At 46.5% G+C, this 21549-nt stretch overlaps 1 protein-coding gene across 2 annotated transcripts in view; it reads right to left on the bottom strand.

The window, feature by feature from the left end:
• Positions 1-21549, bottom strand: part of LOC119954732 (cat eye syndrome critical region protein 2-like) — a 109160-nt gene that overhangs the window by 82994 nt on the left and 4617 nt on the right. The window contains exons 1-2 of one of the 2 annotated variants that reach the window (XM_038780253.1): positions 12732-12839; positions 12534-12628 (exon numbers count right to left, since the gene is read on the bottom strand). In XM_038780253.1, the coding sequence (XP_038636181.1) occupies positions 12534-12628; positions 12732-12824 (188 nt within the window). In that variant the 5' untranslated portion in view covers positions 12825-12839. Of the gene's footprint in view, positions 1-12533; positions 12629-12731; positions 12840-21549 lie in introns of those variants that run through there. The other variant, XM_038780254.1, reaches the window with a different exon arrangement.

Raw genomic sequence — 21549 nt, 5'->3', positions numbered from 1 at the left:
GGGCAAGTGCACAGTCAATTCCAGCCCCACTCATCCCGGAGTCACAGCACAAGTGAATTAACCAATAATTCTTATCAAAATACCCAAAGTCTTTGGCCATTGGCTGCCCCGTAATTACAGTCACTAGGTTTGTAAGTTGAAATACAATTACTGCTCATTTATAACAAGGATCCATGATGAAATATGCTGGTTTAGCACACTGGGCTAAATCACTGGCTTTTCAAGCAGGCCAGCAGCACGGTTAGATTCCCGCACCAGCCTCCCCGGACAGGCGCCGGAATGTGGCGACTAGGGGCTTTTCACAGTAACTTCATTGAAGCCTACTCGTGACAATAAGCGATTTTCATTTTTCAAATATGCAGTAAATACAACTGGCTAACCTACTACCCCCTTGTACTGTCACATCCTCTACCCACACATAAGACAGACAAACACAGATGGGGGGGGGGGAAATAATATGAGTGAAGGTCAAACGGTAAGTCTGCTTCCAATGGTGGTTCTGTAGCAGGCTTTCTTCACAACACGCTGGTTGATCAAAGTCCTTGGTTTGCAGATGGTAATGGTCTTCTTTGTAGAGCCATTCATTCAGCACAGTACTTACAGACAGGCAGCAGGTCTTCTGGAGAGTCACTTTAGTTCTATCAAATTGGGCCTTTAGCTCGAGGTTGACACTCAGGCCTATTTCTTTCTTGAGACACACTATCTCACATCAAAGCCTGTTTCCAGGTCATGGTTTGACTTCAGGCCTCTGCAGCCTGCAGAGAATGGTCCCTCAACTTGCTGGAGTTCGCTCTCACAGCGGCCCTCTGGAGAGTGTTTAGGTGACTATTGTGGGAGAGAATTAATTAAAACCCTCCATCCAAGCTTCAAAATCAAAAGTGAAACCAAAAACTCAACCCTTGAAGCTCTGAAACATTCCAGTGAGAACAGATCGAATTACCACCTGTTACCGGGCAGAGCACAGCCTTTTGGGCCCAGTCATTGGCCACCGGCCAAATCAAACTGAGTCATCACTGACACTGGCCAATCGGCAATCACCAGACTAAGTCATTACAGCCTTCTGGATTCTGCTATTTGAATTAAACGTACAGGCTGCTTACTCATCACAGTTCCATCAAAAATCCATAGGTCAAAAACGGAATAGCAAAATAAAAGAAAGGGGAAAGAAGGGAATGAACAGGAAGGGTCTTTACATCATGAGCTTTAACTTTGCTCTTGTGCTGCACATCAAAAGCCTTTTGGAGATCCATGCTTACCACATCACCAGCGTTGTCCACATCAACTCCGTTACCTCTTCAAAAAAACTCCATCAAGTTTGTTAAACACAATTTTCCCTTAACAAATCCATGCTAGTTTTCCTAACTCACGTTCACCCAAGTAATGATTAATTGTTGTTTAATTATTCGTCACCATTCACGACTGGGTGAGAAGGCACTGCAGGGCTTAGATCTGATCCACTGGTTGTCTCATCACATAGGTCTGTCTATCACATGCTGGTTCCATTGTTTCAGATACAAGTAGTCCTATGTTGTAGCTTCACCAAGGTGGCACCTTATTTTTTTTGGCATACGTGGTGCTGCTCCTGTCTGTACTCCAGCTCTCTTCATTGAACTTGGCTTAATGGTAATGATGGCATAAGGGATAGGCCAGGACTCATCAAACCAGCCTTGGTGTTTCCTAGTTGAGTGATCAAGCATCTCTTTACTGGTGCTGCTTATGGAGGCTTGGAGAGTGGACCAGGCACTATGAAGATTCTGCATCACTGGGTCACCAGGAGTTATCAGGCTGATAGGGAGGCGCTGGCTGAATTGGCATCTCTTATCAGGATCTTTAAGTGCCTCAATGTTGATTTTCCTGTGGCATGGTTTCTCTTGTCGTCGCCGAGTTGGGGCTACATTGATGTTGATCACAGAATGGATTAGATGGCCGAGGATCCAGCAGTCACCAGATCCTATCATGGTGCAAGTGACATACACGTCCTTGCAGTCCCTCGCTCTGACGATAAAGTAGTCAAGCAGTGCTTGGATCGAGGGTGCTGCCATGGGGCCATATATTTGTGTCTCTGATGGAATACAATGTTGGTTATGACAAGGCTGTCATGAGCAGGGTACCGTTAGTATTGGATTGCCCTACCACTCTCTACCGATTTCACCTCCCCAAAGGTCTATGTCCTTTCCAACGTCTGATCAGATCAGACTCTGGCCAAGGACTTGTCTGTGGCTTCCCGAATTGGGGTGTGATGCGTTGAGATTATAGCGCACTGGTTCTTGGCAATGGTGGGCCTTTGTTTATCCAGCAAACTGAAGCGGCAAGCTAGGTCATTTTTAATGGTGAAGCCAACCCGATGGAGCCATCCATCTTCTTCTGGTTTACCTTTCCAGAAGGTGTAACCGCCATCTTGTTCCTTCAGCTGGTCTTCCCCTGGCTGGGTCTTGCTTAGGGTGATGATGTCAATGTTGAAAATGAAGAGTTACAAGGCAACAATAGCAGTATACAGTTCCAGTATACCGCAGTTGGGGTTGTCCATGAGAGTCCAGGTGTTCCAGGTACCAAACTTCAATTTAAGGAGTGGAAGATGCCTGTGAATGAGTTATTCTAATGTGGGATGGTCATTTCATACCAGCTGCCACATGGTTTGACAAAGCATAGCCGTGGTCCAGTGGCAAGGGATCTAAGATACCTGGATACCAGGTTCCACAGTATGGGTCATACAAGCACACAGTCCTCCTTCGCACAGGACCAACTTATATTATATTATCGCGGACAGATGCATCTGTGTCAGGTAGGTTGGTGGGGACGTTCTGGTAGGTTTTTCTCCCTTGGTTCCCTCAGTACCTTCAGCAGGCCCAGTCAGACAGATATGTTCTTCGGTGCTCGCCCAGTTCGGTTAGTAACGGTGCTACTGAACCATAATGGACATCAACATCTCCCACATTCTGTGCCCTAGTCACCCACAGTATTCCCTCCAAGTGGTGTTTAACATGAAGGAGAACCGATTCAAGTGTCGAGGGATGGTGGCAGGTTGGTCGTAATCAGCAGGGGGTTTCCTTGCCCATGTTTGATCTGATGCCCTGCGACTTCACGGGGCCCAGAGTCAGTGTTGAGGATACCCAGGACAAGACCATCCCATTGTGCTACCGCCACATCTGAAAGGCCTGTCCTACCTATGTATCCAGGGATTGTGATGATCGGGACATTAGCTGTAAGGTATGATCCTGTGAGCATGACTATGTCGGATTTGACGTATGAATTTTACAGCACAGGAGGCCATTCGGCCCATTCTCTCCACCAGCTACCGAAAAAGCAACCTAGCTAGTCCCATTCCCCAGCCACATCTCCGTAGCCCTCTAATTTCATCATTTTCAAATATATACCCAGCTCTCTTTTGAAACCGCCTGCGGAATCCACCTCCACGGCTCTCCCAGGCAGCGCATTCCAAACTCCAACAACTCTGAGTAAAGAAGTTTCTCATCTCACCCCGAGCTCTCTTGCTGTCCATCTTGAAATTGTGATCCCTAGACACTGACTTACCAGCTGAGAATACCCTTCTTTACCCTGCCAAAATTGTTCAGAATTTTCAACACCTCAATAAGGTCCAATTTCTTTTTTTGTAAAGTATTTTTATTCTCCATTTTCACATTTTCTTCAGAATTTACACCCCACCAACAAGGAGTAAACAGTAACAAATACAAAGTCAATCCCCTTATCAACAACGATCCCATCCTCCCACCACTCCAAACAACGGCCCACCTGACAATATATGCATCAAATAAAACAAACCCTCCCACGGTGGGAAAAACAAAGGAAAAGAAAGAAAAAGGAATCAGGAATCGCCTATGGTCACCATTGACCTATAGAGACTTAAACCCCCCCCCCCAACATTCAATGCCATCCAATCCCTGAAAGAGTACCGCAAATGACACCCGTGAATTGTAAACACCCCCCTCCCCGACTCCTCCCCTCCACTTCCTCTTACAAAACTCCTCCCCCCAACCTCCGTTCCTTGCCCCAACTTTCCACCCCGGCTAGACTCATCGGACCCTGTTCTGCCAGGCTCCGTTGGCCGCAGCCCCTCCCCCCACCTCTACTGTTCATTGACCGGCTTAAACCGGCCAGCGTGGAGGCCCCCGCCCGGGTCTCTTTCCCCATTGCCCGGTCCTAGGAACACCAAGAAATCCCCTTTAGCACACAAACCCCAGATACACACCCAAGCCCCAAAGAACCATCATTGAAAGTGAAAGTCCCATCTCTTCCCTTGTCCAAATGTATACAACATTGGCTCATTTAACACATACACCAGCCCGCAGGGGAAAAATACAGTTACACGAGGCTACATTGGTACATGACCATTTCTCAATTCAGCCACAGTCCTTCTGCCTTCGCAAACACCTCCGCTGCTTTCGCTGTCCCAAAATAAAAGTCCTTGGATTTGTAGGTCACCCTCCACTTAGCTGGATATACTATGCCGCACTGCACCTTGCTGATGTACAGTGCCTTCTTCACCCGGCTGAAGGCAGCCCGCCTCCTCGCCAGCTTCACCGTAAAATCCTGGTATATACGTATACCAGCTCCAGCCCACTGCACCACCCGCTTTTGCTTTGCCCAGCACAGGACCTTCTCCTTCACACTGTATCTACGAAAACACAGTCACTACTCTTGGCGGCTCACTCTCCTTTGGTTTAGGCCTCAACAACCGATGAGCCTGATCCAGTTCATATCGGGAGGGATCATCCCCCTCCCCCAATAGCTTTGCCAACATCGTGGAAAAATACTCAGTCGGCCTCGGGTCTTCCACTCCTTCGGCAGCTTCACAATCCTCAGATTCTGTCACCTGGATCTGTTTTCCAAGTGGGCCATTTTAGCTGTTGATCACCTTCCGCATCTCCTTCCCCATCGAGGTAAGTTGATCACTGTGCTGCAATAATGTCTCTTCTACTTCCTTCAGCACCTCACTTTGTTCCCGTACCTCCGCCACTGCGCTCAATACCGCCGCCCTCACCGGGGCAATCTCCTCCTCCACCAGCACCTTCAATACCGCCCCCATCTCCTTCCTCATCGCCACCATGTATTTTGGGAACTGCTTTTCGAGTTCCGCGGCCATCACCTTAGTTATTTCTTCAGCCGTGGGCAATGTGGCCTCCCCTGGTGAAAATGAAAATCGCTTATTGTCACGAGTAGGCTTCAATGAAGTTACTGTGAAAAGCCCCTAGTCGCCACATTCCGGCACCTGTCCGGGGAGGCTGGTACGGGAATCGAACCGTGCTGCTGGCCTGCTTTAAAAGCCAGCGATTTAGCCCAGTGAGCTAAACTAGCCCCTTGTGTGCCCCAGCCTCCACTTTTCTTGCCATCCCCGCGGTGACCTTTCCACTCCCCGACGGACATACAGCCGCATTTATCGCGGCCTTTTTAAAAACTTATTTTCGACATTTCCCTTCACTGTGCCTTCTCCCTGCTTTTGCCGCTACTGTTGCCCCTGGGACCGGGCGTTAAAACCCCGAAAATGCCGTTTCCTAACTGGAGCCCTCCAATATGCGGCTGCCTCCAGCCGCCGTCACCGGAAGCGCAATATGGTCCAATTTTGGTACAACCCCCCCCCCCCCCCCCCCCCCCCCCCGCCGATGTTAGTGAAGACGACTTGGCAGAGTCGACTGCGCTAGGTGGCTAAGTTGATGCTAGACAGTCCATCTGGTTGTATTTATTTTTCTGAAGGAGTTTGGTATAACAGGCTCAGCCCTTTCAGGGGGCAGTTATGTATCAACCACATTGGAGCGGCACGTTGGCGCAGTAGTTAGTGCCGAGAACCTGGATTCAATCCTGGCCCCGGGTTACGGTGCGTGGAGTTTGCTCATTCTCCCCGTGTCTGCGTCCATAACCCAAAGATGTGTACGGTAGGTGGGTTGGCCACACTAAATGGCCCCTTAATTGTGGGGGAAAAAAAGTTTGAAAAAAAGAGACAACTACATCGCTGTGGGCCTGGAGCCACATGTAGGCCAGACCAGATAAGGTGCGCAGATTTCCTTCCTAAATGGACATTAGGCCAGGTGGGTCTTTAAATAATCAATGATAGTTTGCACCTCTACTGATATTAGCTATCAATTTCAGATGCATCAGTTAATTGAATTTAAATTTCACCATGGTGGGATTTGAGGGTGGCGCAGTGGTTAGCACAGTTGATTCATAGCTCCAGGGTCCCAGGTTTGATTTCCGGCTTGGTTCACTGTCTGTGAGGAGTCTGCACGTTCTCCCAGTGTCTGCGTGGGTTTCCTCCGGGTGCTCCGGTTTCCTCCCACAGTCCACAAAGATGTGCAGGTTAGGTGAATTGGCTGTGCTAAACTGCCCTTAGTGTACAAAAGGTTAGATGGGGTTACTGGGTTACAGGGATACGCTGGAGGTGTGGCCTTAAGATAGGGTGATTTTAGCCAAGGTCGGGATGCACGCAGTAGACGAGACACTGCCTTTCCAAGTAGAAAGCGACGCTTCAGATGTCGCACTTGCCGCCACGCTGAATCAGGCAGGCAGACCCATGGCATTCTTTTCACGCATCCTACACGCCTCCGAAATTCGACATTCCTCTGTTGAAAAGGAGGCCCAGGCAATCGTTGAAGCGGTGCGGCACTGGAAGCATTACCTGGCCGGCAGGAGATTCAATCTCCTCATTGACCAACGGTCGGTAGCCTTCATGTTCAACAACACGCAGCGGGGCAAGATCAAGAATGACAAAATCTTGCATTGGAGAATCGAGCTCTCCACCTTCAACTACGAGATCTTGTATCACCCTGGCAAGCTCAACGAGCCCCCAGACGCCCTCTCCCGAGGTACGTGTGCCAGCGCACAAGTGAACCAGCTCCGTGCCCTGCACGAGAGTCTTTGCCATCCGGGGGTCACTCGCTTGTACCATCTAATCAAAGCCCGCAATCTGCCCTACTCCGTCGAGGAAGTACGGACAGTCACCAGAAACTGCCAGATCTGTGCCGAGTGCAAGCCGCACTCCTACCGGCCAGATCGCGCGCGCCTGGTGAAAGCATCCTGCCCCTTTGAACGCCTCAGCGTGGACTTCAAAGGGCCCCTCCCCTCCACCGACCGCAACACCTACATCCTTAGTGTGGTCGATGGATTTTCTAGGTTCCCCTTAGCCATCCCATGCCCGGATATGACGTCTGCCACTGTCATCAAGGCCCTGGATTCCATTTTCGCCCTGTTCAGTTTCCCCGACTACATCCACAATGACAGGGGATCCTCGTTCATGAGCGATAAGCTGCGTCATTTCCTGCTCAGCAGAGGCATCGCCTCCAGCAGGACGACCAGCTACAACCCCCGGGGAAACGGGCAGGTAGAGAGGGAGAACGGGACGGTATGGAGGACCGTCCAGCTGGCCCTACGGTCCAGGAACCTCCCCGCCGCTCGCTGGCAGCAGGTCCTCCCTGACGCGCTCCATTCCATTCGGTCACTACTGTGCACTGCAACTAACAGTACACCCCATGAACGTGTTTTTGCCTTCCCTAGGAAGGCTACATCCGGGGTGTCGCTCCCGACGTGACTCACGACTCCGGGCCCAGTCCTTCTCCGTAGGCATGTCCGGCACCACAAGGCGGAACCCCTGGTGGACAAAGTACGCCTTCTCCACGCCAACCCTCAGTATGCCTACGTGGAGTTCCCCGACGGCCGCCAGGACACAGTCTCGCTCCGGGACCTGGCTCCCTCAGGTGTCGATCCCATGCCCACGTGCCTTTTCCCCCCTGCGCCACCCTCCTTCTCCCCGGCGCCCCCCTATTCGTCCCCACCAGGTCCATCCCTCGTCGCCCTGCCCACACTGGAGGACACGGAAGATTTTGGCTCGCTCTCGGAGTCATCCCGCCAGCAGCCAGCACCAACACCGCCAGTAGCTGCACCATCGTTGCCATCACCGCCTGCGCCGACGTCGCCACCACAGCTACGCCGATCACAGCGGAACATCCGACCGCCGATTCGGCTCAACCTGTAACCTGCTAACCGGATGGACTCTTGGTTTTCTTTGTGTGGACCCTCTTGTAAATAGCTCATCCTTTGTATTATAGTTACAAGTCACCCCCACCGGACTCATTCTTTTTACAGGGGGTGAATGTGGTGATATAACCACTGTAGTGATGTGTACTTGCAGTAGGGGGATGCATACCTGTACCTGTAATACAGGTTCCTCCGGTAAGCCCCTGCTGGCTAGCTCCGCCCACAGGGAGCTTGTGTATAAATATGCGTGTGAGTCACTCAGACCCTAGTCTACAGTTGCAGATGGAGTAATAGCATCGCACAGCAATAACGCCTCGATTATACTTGTAAAAAAAAAGATAGGGTGATTTTGCCATGGGCTTGTGCAGACTCGATGGGCCAAATGGCCTCCTTTGGCACTGTAAATTCTATGAACCCTTGTCCCCAGGGTATTAGCCTGGGCCTCTGTATCACTAGTCCAGTGATATCACGATGATGACACCACCTTGCCACACAAAGCATTTTCCACTGCAGAGCACTACAGGAGAGATAGCTCCAACCGGACTACAGGTAGATACTCATTTTGTGAAACTGAAATAAGTTCAATGTAGTGTCAGGTGAAAAAAACTGAAACTTTCTGGGCACTGTAACACTAAAAATGGAGCTGGTTTAAGAGTTCCAATACTCCCAGTTTATAACTAACCGTCTGGGTGTGCAGTCAACTGCATGTACGTCACCTCTCACTTGCGAGCAAGCTGGATGCACAGCCTGGCAGTGTGATTGGGGTGCTGTCAGCTGGGGATCAATCATTACCAATTTGAATAATTATCTTAAATTTTAAAAATGCCTAAAGTAGCTAATGCTTGCATACAGCAACACAATTAAAAGAATACACTAAAAGCAACAGCATTCGACCTAAAGGTCTGCTTAGTCGCATAAAAGATTACATCCCGCTACAGAAAGAGATAAAGATCAACGATGCCACTGGTTCACAGAAAAAGGAAGTAAATCTGAACACCAGTATACAAAGTAACAGAAACACCCTAAATGCAAGGACAGTGAATCAAGAATCATGTACATAATAAAAGTAGGAACGTGCAAAATAAAAAATAAAGGAACAACAAAGTTTTGGATTGTGCAACACACAAATGTGGAAGCCACATCAGTTCAGGCAATGAAGTTGCTCAAATGTTATATCAATTCAGATTTGTAAAATTTCAAAAAAATTGATATAAAAGGGAAGAAAAAGTGAAAAACATTGCTAATCTACATTATGAATATGAATATGAAATCAGAAATGCACGCTACAGCTAACTAGGTTGGACTGGATTGGATTTGTTTATTGTCACGTGTACTGAGGTACAGTGTTGTTCTGCGTACAGTCCAGACAAATCGTTCCATACATGAAAAAACATAGGACGTATAGAAATACACAATGTAAATACATTGGCATCGGGTGAGGCAAACAGAGTGAAGTACTACTCAGTAGAGAAGATGTGTGAACAAATCAGATCAGTCCATAAGAGGGTCATTCAGGAGTCTGGTAACAGCGGAAAAGAAGCTGTTTTTGAATCTGTAGTGCGTATTTGCAGACTTTCGCATCTCCTGCTCGATGGAAGTTGGAAGAATGAACAAGCTGGTTTGTGTGGGGGGGGGGGGGGTTTGGATTATGCTGCCCACTTTCCCAAGGCAGTGGGAGGTGTAGACAGAATCAATGGATATGGGGCGGATTTGGGTGATGGACTGGGCAATGTTCACGACCAATGTTCACAACTATGGGCTAGGTCTGGCAGATGGAATACAATGTTGACAAATGTGAGGTTATCCATTTTGGTAGGAATAACAGCAAACGGGATTATTATTTAAATGATAAAATATTAAAGCATGCTGCTGTGCAGAGAGACCTGGGTGTGCTAGTGCACGAGTCGCAAAAAGTTGGTTTACAGGTGATTAAGACGACGAATGGAATTTTGTCCTTCATGCTAGAGGGATGGAGTTTAAGATGAGGGAGGTTATGCTGGAATTGTATAAGGTGTTAGTGAGGCCACACCTGGCGTATTGTGTTCAGTTTTGGTCTCCTTACTTGAGAAATGACATACTGGCATTGGAGGGTGTGCAGAGGAGGTTCACTAGGTTAATCCCAGAGCTGAAGGGGTTGGATTACGAGGAGAGGTTGAGTAGACTGGGACTGTACTCGTTGGAATTTAGAAGGATGAGGGGGGATCTTATAGAACCATATAAAATTATGAAGGGAATAGATAGGATAGATGTGGGCAGGTTGTTTCCACTGGTGGGTGAAAGCCTCAAAATAAGGGGAAGTAGATTTAGGACTGAGTTTAGGAGGAACTTCTTCACCCAAAGGGTTGTGAATCTATGGAATTCCTTGCCCAGTGAAGCAGTAGAGGCTCCTTCATTAAATGTTTTTAAGATAAAGATAGATAGTTTTTTTAAGAATAAAGGGATTAAGGGTTATGGTATTCAGGCCGGAAAGTGGAGCTGAGTCCACAAAAGATCAGCATGATCTCATTGAATGGTAGAGCAGGCTCGAGGGGCCAGATGGCCTACTCCTGCACCTCGTTCTTATGTTCTTAACGTCTTGGGCCGGGCAGTTGCCATACCAGGCGTGATACAGCCAGATAGGATGCTTTCCATGGTGCATCTGTAAAAGTTGCTAAGAGTCAGGGCAGCACTGGTTAGCACTGCAGCCTCACGGCGCCGAGGTGCCAGGTTCGATCCCGGCTCTGTGTCACTGTCCGTGTGGAGTTTGTACATTCTCCCATGTTTGCATGGGTTTCGCCCCCACAACCCAAAAATGTGCAAGGTAGGTGGATTGGCCACGCTAAATTGCCCCATAATTGGAAAAAATGAATTGGGTGCTCTAAATTTATTTTTAAAAAAGAAAAAAAGTTGGTTAGAGCCACTGTGGACATGCTGAGTTTCCTTAGTTTCCTGAGGAAGTATAGGCGCTGTTGTGTTTTCTTGGTTGTAGTGTCAACATGGGTGGACCAGGACAGGCTGTTGGGTGATGTAGCACTATTTAATCCATCTCAATTTATAACAAATCGATTACAATTTGGAGCATACCACGCATATTTTTGGGTCATCGTGCTAAGTATACATTGCTGAGGCTCTGACTTTACGGTTTTTGAAAAAATGCACACCAGGGGCGAAATTCTCCGACCCCCAGCAAGGTCGGAGAATCGCCTGGGGCCGCCGAAAATCCCGCCTCCGCCGTAGCAGAGATTCTCCGCCACCCGGGAAGTGGCGGTGGCAGGAATCTCGCCACTCCGATCGGAGAGACTCCTGCGGTGATTCTCCGACCCGGATGGGCCGAAGTCCCGCTGCTGGGAGGCCTCTCCCGCCGCCGAGGTTTGAACCACCTCTGGAACGGCGGGATCAGCGGCGCGAGCGGGCCCTGGGGGTGGGGGGGGGGCGCGATCGAACCCCGGGGGGGTGCCCCCACAGTGGCCTGGCCCACTGGGAGGCCCGACCCCTGAGTGGTTGGCGCTACTCCCCTACGCCGGCACCCTCCATCACGCCGGGTAGGGGAGAATGCCGCCCCATATATTAAAAAACAGCTTGGAGAAATGTTTGGTTTGTTATTATCCCCTTTCGAGGCAAGTCAAGAAAAGTGGCCGAACAGCTTACACCGCTGTTTCCTCAGACAAATATTGGGCATCTCCTGGCAAGACAAGAGCACCAAACATTTAAGTACACCAGCGTGCAGGGATCCCCAGCATGTTTGCCCTCGGGCTAGCAGCAAAGCTGTTGGCTGGATGCTGGTCGTATGCCCAAAGACATACTTTTTTGGTGAGCTTACTATCAGCTCAAGACGAACAGTTCACCCATATCTGCGAAACAAGACTTTAAGACGACTGGAATCGATGCATGGGAAATCCTTGTTGCTGACTGGATTGCCTGGAGACAAACAGTCAGGAAGAGCGTGGAAAAAGCAGAGGACGCAAGAAATGACCAGATGGTGGAAGAGAGCCCGGCAGAAATAAAACCCATCAGTCGACGTTGGGCTAATGCTATTCAGCTGTGCCAGCAGTGGAAGGGACTTGCTCTCACGAATCAGCCTCTACAGCTACAACAGACCATGTTCAATACAGAAGTGACATATACCCTGGGCACAGTCCATTGTCTCTCGAGATGGATGGATGCCTCCTCCTCAGTGCTTTCACTTTTAAAATGATTTAGACAAACTGGGACAGCTAATAATATTAAAAATAAATTTATTAAAGCATATGTCCTATAACCAACAACCATTATATAAAATCAATATGGAAACCAAAGCCAAAATTTACAATACTGAATTTGAACTTCACTTTACTATTTATCATTTCCGGAGTTCTAGTCATGCTTCATAGAACAAATTTTATGCTAGTTATTTTTCCTTGATTCGGACCAAACTGAACGTCTCAAGAAAGCTACCACAAAATAACCCATCCTTTGGAGTTTCAAGTTTGATTTATTTTCCTGGCATGTTGGACAAGAAACATTAGCAATGGAACTCTCAGGCTTATAACCATTCTCTCAAACGGGAAACAAGAAATGATTTTTGTACATACGTGATGTCTCTGCGCTGATAGCAGCCTTGAAGCAAACAAGCAATCAGGTCATCAAGAAAATCAATGTCATTTATCAGGAGAGCCTCTTCTAGTTCCTGGTAAAGAAGGAGGGGAAAAAAGTAGCATAAGTTCAAGCATGGTAAATGGTGTAAATTGATGATGCAGTTAGAGAGATTGGGTGACTTGAAACTTTGTTACCTTTGCCAAACAAATTAGCGGACAAAATTCAGAACTGGTATCACTCCGTGTGCAAATACAATTTTTGACGTTCTGTTTGCGTGAAAATTCCATCAGCAGAACATGGAACACAGAACAAGAGAGCCGAGCAACAATGAGAGAAGTGGTTGAACAGGTTTGGTTGCGGAAACCATGCAAGAGGGTTTCAAGAATACCAGGCACGTCCTAACCGGCAACTCAGAAGGGCCAAATTGCTTGTGCGACCTATTTCAAAATCACAAACTAGATTTAGCCATGCAAGAACATTGGTTTGTGGTTCCCGTAGAAAAATGGATGGAACTTTGGAATGTGATCACCAAAACCGCGAAACACCAAAAATTCCAGAGTCGCGTGTATTAACTGTATAATTTGACACGTGTTGCCACTATCAACCAAGTGCTTGACTATACTATTTGGACAATATTTTCCCCAATCTTTTCCTAGCCTCTCTTTTTTTCTCTCTTTAAGATGCTAATTTTTTCAGAAATATTGTTCCTTCAAAAGTAACAGCCCTCAAGTGGATCAGCAAAATGGAGTTTCTTTGTGTGTAAAATATGACGGTCCTAGAAACAATGGTGGCTGAATTCATGGGTGCACTTTTGAGCAAGCACGTCCAATAGGAGTTACTAATTAGAAAGAAGGCAAGGAATCCGGCCAATATTTCATTTTTTTTCAAAGCAATCTAATTATGCTTCCTCATCTCAGCAGACCAGGCCTGGGTTATTCTGTCCACATAAGCACATTTACTCACTGAGGGGAATGGGAGTGGATGCATCTACTAACAAACTAACGGGCAAAATCATTGTTTAAAGCTTGCATTTATATTGCACCTTTTGTAAACCCAGAATGTCTGAAAGCTCTTTACAGCCAATTAGTGTAGTTACTATTATCATGGAAAGAGGTGCAACAGCCAACTTGCTTAAAGCAAAGTCCCATGAACAATGAGATAAATAAGCAGATAATCAATTGTGGTAATGCTGATTATGGAATAAATATTAACAAAAACAGAAGAACTGTGTCTGGAGTGGCAGATAAGGGGCTGGTTTAGCTCACTCAGCTAAATCACTGGCATTTAAAGCAGACCAAGCAGGCCAGCAGCACGGTTCGATTCCCGTACCAGCCTCCCCGGACAGGCGCCGGAATGTGGCGACTAGGGGCTTTTCACAGTAACTTCATTGAAGCCTACTCATGACAATAAGCGATTTTCATTTCATTTCATGACACATACAAAGATAGCACCTCTGGCAGTAATGTAATGTAAATCGCTTATTGTCACGAGTAGGCTTCAATGAAGTTACTGTGAAAAGCCCCTAGTCGCCACATTCCGGCGCCTGTCCGGGGAGGCTGGTACGGGAATCGAACCGTGCTGCTGGCCTGCTTGGTCTGCTTTAAAAGCCAGCGATTTAGCCTTGTGAGCGAAACCAGCCCCTGTGATGTCAACCTAAGTAGAGTGCTCTGAAAGCTGGAACACACAACTTAATATCCAGGAGAGTGTTATGACAGTCACAGCTGACATTTTTTGAAAACAAATAGCTTATCAAACAATTTTTTTCCCACTGGTTTCACAGGGGCTGGTTTAGCACACTGGGCTAAATCACTGGCTTTGAAAGCAGACCAAGGCAGGCCAGCAGCACGGTTCAATTCCCGTACCAGCTTCCCCGAACAGGTGTCGGAATGTGGCGTCTAGGGGCTTTTCACAGTAACTTCATTGAAGCCTACTTGTGACAATAAGTGATTTTCATTTTCAAATACTGCATCCCAAAAAGCATTCACTCAAAATCATGAATGAGGTTTGGATTGAAGTTGTTGTATTCCAATGTGTGATTTTAGAAAGATGGTTCTGAAGTGACCCAGTGCATAACTGAATTTTAATAAACAGCATAAACTGGACAGAATTCTGGACTTGTCTTTTATCTGCTGCCATCTTTCCAGCCTTTCCTGGGCCTAGCAGTGCTTAAAAGTATCCTGACACGACAGGTTATTTGGCACTTGTTAAATTTGATACAAGACCACCACATAAAAGAGAATTGAAATCGGTGTTAAAATGAAACATTGAAAACATTACTCGAATCCATCAAAACCTAACCAGAAAACAGCACTTTCTACCTCTCTGATCTAGATTCACCATGGTATGCGGTTTAAGAGCCACCACGTCACAAGGAATAAGTTGTACTTCACTTAAATGGATGACATCAAGACACAAAGTTTAATGCACTGTCATCGAGATGTATTTTTGAGTCTTTAGGGAACCGATTTGTTAATGCAGTTGGTTGTATTCCTTTCAAGTGAGAAGATAACCTATTACGTCTGTCATCATTGTTACAATATGCACAGTAAGAAGTCTTACAGCACCACGTTAAAGTCCAACAGGTTTGTTTCAAACACGAGCTTTCGGAGTGCAGCTCCTTCCTCAGGTGAATGGCAAGGTATGTTCCAGAAACATTTATATAGACAAAGTCAGAGATGCTGGACAATGCTTGGAATGCGAGCATTTGCAGGTAATCAAATCATTGCAGATCCAGAGAGAGGGATAATCACAGGTTAAAGAGGTGTGAATTGTCTCAAGCCAGAACAGTTGGTGGAATTTTGCAAGTCCAGGCCAGATGGTGGGGGGTGGATGTAATGCGACATGAATCCAAGATCCCTGTTGAGGCCGCACTCATGCGTGCGGAACTTAGCTATATAAGTTTTTGCTCGGCAATTCTGCGTTGTTGCATGTCCAAAGATGTGCGGGTTAGGTGGATTGGCCATGCTAAATTGCCCGTAGTGTCCTAAAAAAGTAAGGTTAAGGGGGGGGGGGGGGGGGGGTTGTTGGGTTACGGGTATAGGGTGGATACGTGGGTTTGAGTAGGGTGATCATTTCTCGGCATAACATCGAGGGCTGAAGGGCCTGTTCTGTGCTGTACTGTTCTATGTTCTATGTCCTGAAGGCCGCCTTGGAGAATGCTTACCCGGAGATCAGAGGATGAATGCCCTTGACTGCTGAAGTGTTCCCCGACTGGAAGGGAACATTCCTGCCTGGTGATTGTCGCACGATGCCCGTTCATTCGTTGTCGCAACAACGAATGAACACCATCCTGACTTGGAACCATATCAATATTCCTTCACTGTCACTGGATCAAAATCCTGGAACTACCTTCCTACCAGCAGAGTATAGACCCTCTACAAAATTATGAGGGGTATAGACAGAGTGCATAGTCAGAGACTTTTCCCTGGGGTAGAGGGGTCAATTACTAGGGGGCATAGGTTTAAGGTGCGAGGGGCAAGGTTTAGAGGAGATGTACGAGGCAAGTTTTTTTACACAGAAGGTAGTGGATGCCTGGAACTCGCTGCCGGAGGAGGTGGTGGAAGCAGGGACGACAGTGACATTTAAGGCGCATCTTGACAAATACATGAATAGGATGGCAATAGAGGGATACGGACCCAGGAAGTGTAGAAGATTTTAGTTTAGACGGGCAGCATGGTCGGGACGAGCTTGGAGGGCCGAGGGGCCTGTTCCTGTGCTGTACTTTTCTTTGTTCTTTGTATGGTTTCTAGTTAATGTCTTTCTGGTGTAAGCTTTCGTTTTGGTCCTTCTAGGTTCAAGATGGTTTTCTCTGGCAAGGTTATCTACTTTCTCTGTAGATTCAAGATTATTTCAAGTTTATTGTCAAGATGTGCCAGGCACTCACTGGTTTTAGGACGATAAAGCAGCAGAGAGAGAGAGAGAGACCGTTCCTTCATCTTTCAAGGTCTAATCATTTCTGCCAATCTCTCTCATAGGCACACAAGAACCAATCACTGACTGTTGTCAGGCAGAACACTGCCCCTGACCAACCCACAGGTTGCCAGCCAGTCAATCAAACCGATTTCTTTCACAACCAGTTCCCAAGATTCACACGACCAGTCTGTTTTTCTCTCTGAGATACAAAACCTGTAACACACTGTCCTGACTAGCAGGCTGCTTGAGTTTGACTCCTTAAGGGCCATGGAGCAAAAATAATAAAAAGAAATGGGAACCAAAGGAAATCACAGGAAATACTCTTACACAACATTGTAAGCTTTTTTAAAAAATCTAATACATCAGTGACTTCCAGATTAAGCCACATATGGGTCTTCCTTGCTGAGATTCTGGTTTTCAAAATTTTTGTTGAGTACTTTGAATCGTTTAAATATTTTTCGCTGTTCATTTATCTCCATATCTTTCAGTCTATTTACCCAATTAACTTTAACCAGTTCTCCCCCTAAAACCAGTGGCAGTGGCGTAATGGCATTATCACTGGACTAGCAACTCAAGAGACCCAGAGTCATGCTCAGAATCCCGCCTTGGCAGATGGTGAAATTTGAATTCAAGAAAAAAAGAACTGGACTTTAAAGTCTAAAAGATGAGAATGGAACCATTGTTGATTGTCGTAAAACCTATCTGGTTCACTAATGTCCTCACCTGATTTGACCTACATGTGACTCCAGACCAACAGCAATGGGGTTGACTCTCAAATTCCCTCAGGGATGGGCAATAAATGCTGTCCCAACCAGTGATGCCCACACCCCATGAACGAATAAAAAAAAGGGCTTTAAGAATTTTATTTTTGGTACAGAATGTCACTTTCAAACGTAACATGAGATTGAATGATATGATCACTATTTCCCAGCAGATCTTTTCCTACGGCATTACTATTTAACCCTGCATCATTACACAGTACTAGGCCGAGAAATAGCTTCATCCCTAGTTGGTTGCATAATGTGTTGCTCAAAGAAACTGTGATGAAAACATTACACAAACTCATCTTCTAAATTACTCTTCCAATCTGATTGTCTGAGTCTATATGAAGATTAAAACCGTCCACAATGATTACATTTCCTTACTTACAAGCTCCAATAATTTCTTGTTGAATGGTCTGTGCAATGGTATCACTATTGCTAGAGGACTTAAGCTGCACCCACCAATGTTTTGACTCTAATTTCCACACATACTGATTCTACTTGATGATCTTGAGCCCAGACCCTTTCTCACGAATGCACTTATGACGTAATTTACTATAAGGGTTAACCCTCTTCCTTTGTCATTCTGTCTATCTGTCTGACATTCCGTGTACCCTGAAATATATAGTTCCCAATCTTGATCACCTTGCAACCATGTCTCTGCAATGACAACTATATCAAAAACATTTACCTCGATTTATTCCACTACTTCATCAATCTTAATGTAAACTAAAAATGATTTTCTGCTATGTAGATATTTCCCACATGAACCACGATAACAGGACCCTTCCCACTCCAAGTTCTCCCCCAGCCATGAGATGTCCTTAACCCTGGCACTGGGCAGGGAACACAACCCTTGGCTCCCCCTCGCAGTTGCAGAGAACAGTATCTAACCCCCAACGATACCATCTTCTTCCATCACCACTTTCCTCTTCACTCCCATGACTTAATTGGTGGCGCCATGGTCAGTGCCCTCATCCACCTAATAGTCGTCTCCTCATCCAAGCAGATAGTGGGCACCTTGTATCTGTTGGGAAAAGTCAGGGGCTGAGGGTCCTCCATCACTAACTATGGGTTAATATACCTGCCTGACACGCAGTTACATTGTTCTGTCCCTCTAACATTCTGCCTCGCATAAGGATGTGACTACCTCCTGAATAAAGTGACACCCCCCCGATGCATCACAGTTCCCATAACTTGCCGTCCAGCAATGACTCTGGACTGAAGCTCCATGAGATGCATAATTTATTGCAGCATGTTTGCCTTGGATTACACGTGTTCAGGAGCACAAACATTGTGCAGTCGCTCTTTATTATGTGTTAATTAATTATTTTTTTCTGAATTATAATTAATAAACCTGACCATTACCAATTCCTTATTTCATTACTGCTAGCAAAGTAGCACGGTGGCACAATGCTTAGCCTCAGTGCCAGAGCCTGGCTTGGTTGACTGTGCAGAGTCTGCACATTCTCCCAGTGTCTGAGCGGGTTTCTTCCATCTGTTCCGGTTTCCTCCAACAGTCCAAAAGATGTACAGGTTAGGTAGATTGGCCACAATCAATGCGCGGGGGTTACGAGGGAGTGGGTCTAGTAGAGTGAGCTTTCGGAGTTGGTGTAGCCTCGAACAGCTGAACGACCTCCTTCTGCACTGAAGGGATTCAATTGATTAGACCTTATTGTTCCCAGAAAAACTTGACAATGACGAATAGATACACGGAATTTGAGAGATAATTGAATTGAATACTCCCCAATCACTTCATGTTCCCTGCTTTTTTTTTTTAAATGAATTCTCATCTCTCTCTCTGCACTGTTTTAAAATGAACGCTCACCTCTCTCACCATGCTGTTCTAAAATGAGCTCCTCTCTCTCTCTCTCTCTGTCCGTACTCTCGCCTCTCTCCGTGCTGTGTTAAAATGCACTCTTGGCTATTTTTTCAAATTTAGATACCCAATTATATATCTTTTCCAATTAAGGGGCAATTTAGTGTGGCCAATCCACCTTACCTACACGTCTTTGGGTTGTGGGGGTGAAACCCACGGACATGGGGAGAATGTGAAAACTCCACACGGACAGTGACCCAGGGACGGGATTCAAACCCAGGTCCTCCGCGGCGTAGGCTACAGTGCTAACCACGAGGCCACGTGCCACACTCGCCTTTTGAACGGTGTTAATGTTTCCACACCCTCCCCTGGCAACGTGTTCACCACCCTCTGTATAAAAAAACATGTCTCGCACATCTCCTCTAAACTTTGCCCCACGGACCTCAAACCGCTGCCTCCCGGTGGCCAATCCCTCCACCCTGGGAAAGAGAGCCTGCCCATCTACTCTATCCATGCCCCTCACAATCCTGCAGACCCTCATCAGGTCACCCCATAACCTATGAAAACAGTCAGAGTCTATTCAGCCTCTCTGCATAGCCAACGCCCTCCAGACCAGGCAAAATCCAGGCAAACCTCCCCTGCACCCTCTCCCAAAGCCTACACATCCCTCCGGCAGCATGACAACCAAGGTTATCAGCTTAGCTTATTTGGCATGGTGACGCACTGACGTTCTCAGCTTTCTGCACCTGTTCCCGGGGAACCCTTGGCCCATCCAATCCGGCCGGAAGCATCCGATATGACCCAAACCACCCGATGGGACTACCGGGAGGGGCTTTGTGCAACAGTTGCAGTTTGAGACCATTTACACTTGTAACTTCAGTTCAAATTTTCAATGGTGATATTAGATCAAATGTTATCATTTATTGGGGTCCTGGTAGAATTTATGTTTTGTTCAATATCCCCTTTCCTCACATGTTATACTTTAAAATTAATTGACAACTTGGTATTCAGATGCATAGATGTTTATGTGTAAGGGTCTAAAACCTTAGAGTAGACAATCCTGCTCACTCTCCATGTTAGGGCAACACAATTGATTAGCACTGCAGCTTCACAGCACCAGGTTAGATTCCCTGCTGGGTCACTGTCTGTGCGGAGTCTGCATGTTCTCCCCGTGTCTGTGTGGGTTTCCTCCAAGTGCTCCGGTTTCCTCCCACAACGCAGGTTAGGTGGATTGGCCATGATAAATTGCCCTTAGTGACCAAAAAAGGTGAGGTGGGGTTATTGGGTAACGGGGGTAGGGTGGAGTTGAGGGCTTAGGTGGTTCGGTGCAGACTCGATGGGCCGAATGGCTTCCTTCTGCATGTATGGTCTATGTAGGTGTAAAAAACCATCGATTTTTAGAATGAATTATACACCGTGTGAATTTTATTCTGGAAATTAAAATTGACAGCAATTTAGTAAGTTAATTAGTTTGCATTGATGGACAGACCTTCAGCATGAAGTCTGTTCCAGCCCTCCTCCCTCTTATTTCAGTTTGTTTGATATGACAACACGGGTGGATGTTAGGGAATTGAGAGAAGACGCTAAGACAAATTTAACCCTGATGAATTGCAAGTGCAAACATTTGAGAAAAATACTTTCCCAGGAGAGATAGGTGGTGAAATTCAGTTTATTACTTGTTAATAACAATTTGACATGCAAGCCTGGGCCTCATATGTCTGAGAGCAAACCACTTTCTATTCTGAATTTCTGCAAGTTATTTCTCATCGACATTTATCTTTACTTTATTAAATGTTATACAAAAGGTTTCTTGGAAGAATTAAGCAGAAACAGTGTGACATTCCTATTGCTGCAAATGGTCAAAAATTCACATCAATCTTCTGGAAGATAATGCAACAAACAGAAATAGTTCAGATGCTGACTTTGGAATATCACCGAAATTAAGGCACAGCCACATATGCCTGAACCCCATCAGTCACTAGACAATTGCAATGGACATTAACTATCTTTATCAGCTCACTGCAAGTCCATAACTAAACTCTTGGTTTTATTGTTATGTATTAAATCTTCCTTGTCAGACATCCAGGGCTGGATGAACTGCAATTTTCTCCATTAAACATCGAGACTGAAGCCACCGTCTTAAGAGTCCAGCAAAAACTTTGCTCCCTTGCTACAGATTCCAGCCTCGACTTCAGCCACCTTGGTTGAATTTGACCCCAAGCTGAACTGATCATATATATCCTCTGCATACAAAGGCCACGGTCCCCACTTTTGTAACATTGTTTTACTGTCCCTACTGCAGCCCATCTATTGCTGAACCCTCCCCCATTCCTTTTGTGTCCTCCGGGCTTGACTTCCAACGCTCCATTTCGCTCGTCTCCCCCTTTCAGTTTCCAAAACTCTGCTACCAGCATCCTAATCCACACCAAGTTCAATAATCAAGGGAGATAGAGGTAAGGGATAGAATAAATACAATAACAATCACTAGTGAAAAAGTACTAGGGAAACTAATGGGGCGAA

The sequence above is a fragment of the Scyliorhinus canicula genome, chromosome 20 (genome assembly GCF_902713615.1).
Source record: "Scyliorhinus canicula chromosome 20, sScyCan1.1, whole genome shotgun sequence".
In the NCBI taxonomy this organism is placed as follows: Eukaryota; Metazoa; Chordata; class Chondrichthyes; order Carcharhiniformes; family Scyliorhinidae; genus Scyliorhinus; species Scyliorhinus canicula.
This window is presented reverse-complemented; position numbering and strand designations above follow the sequence as displayed.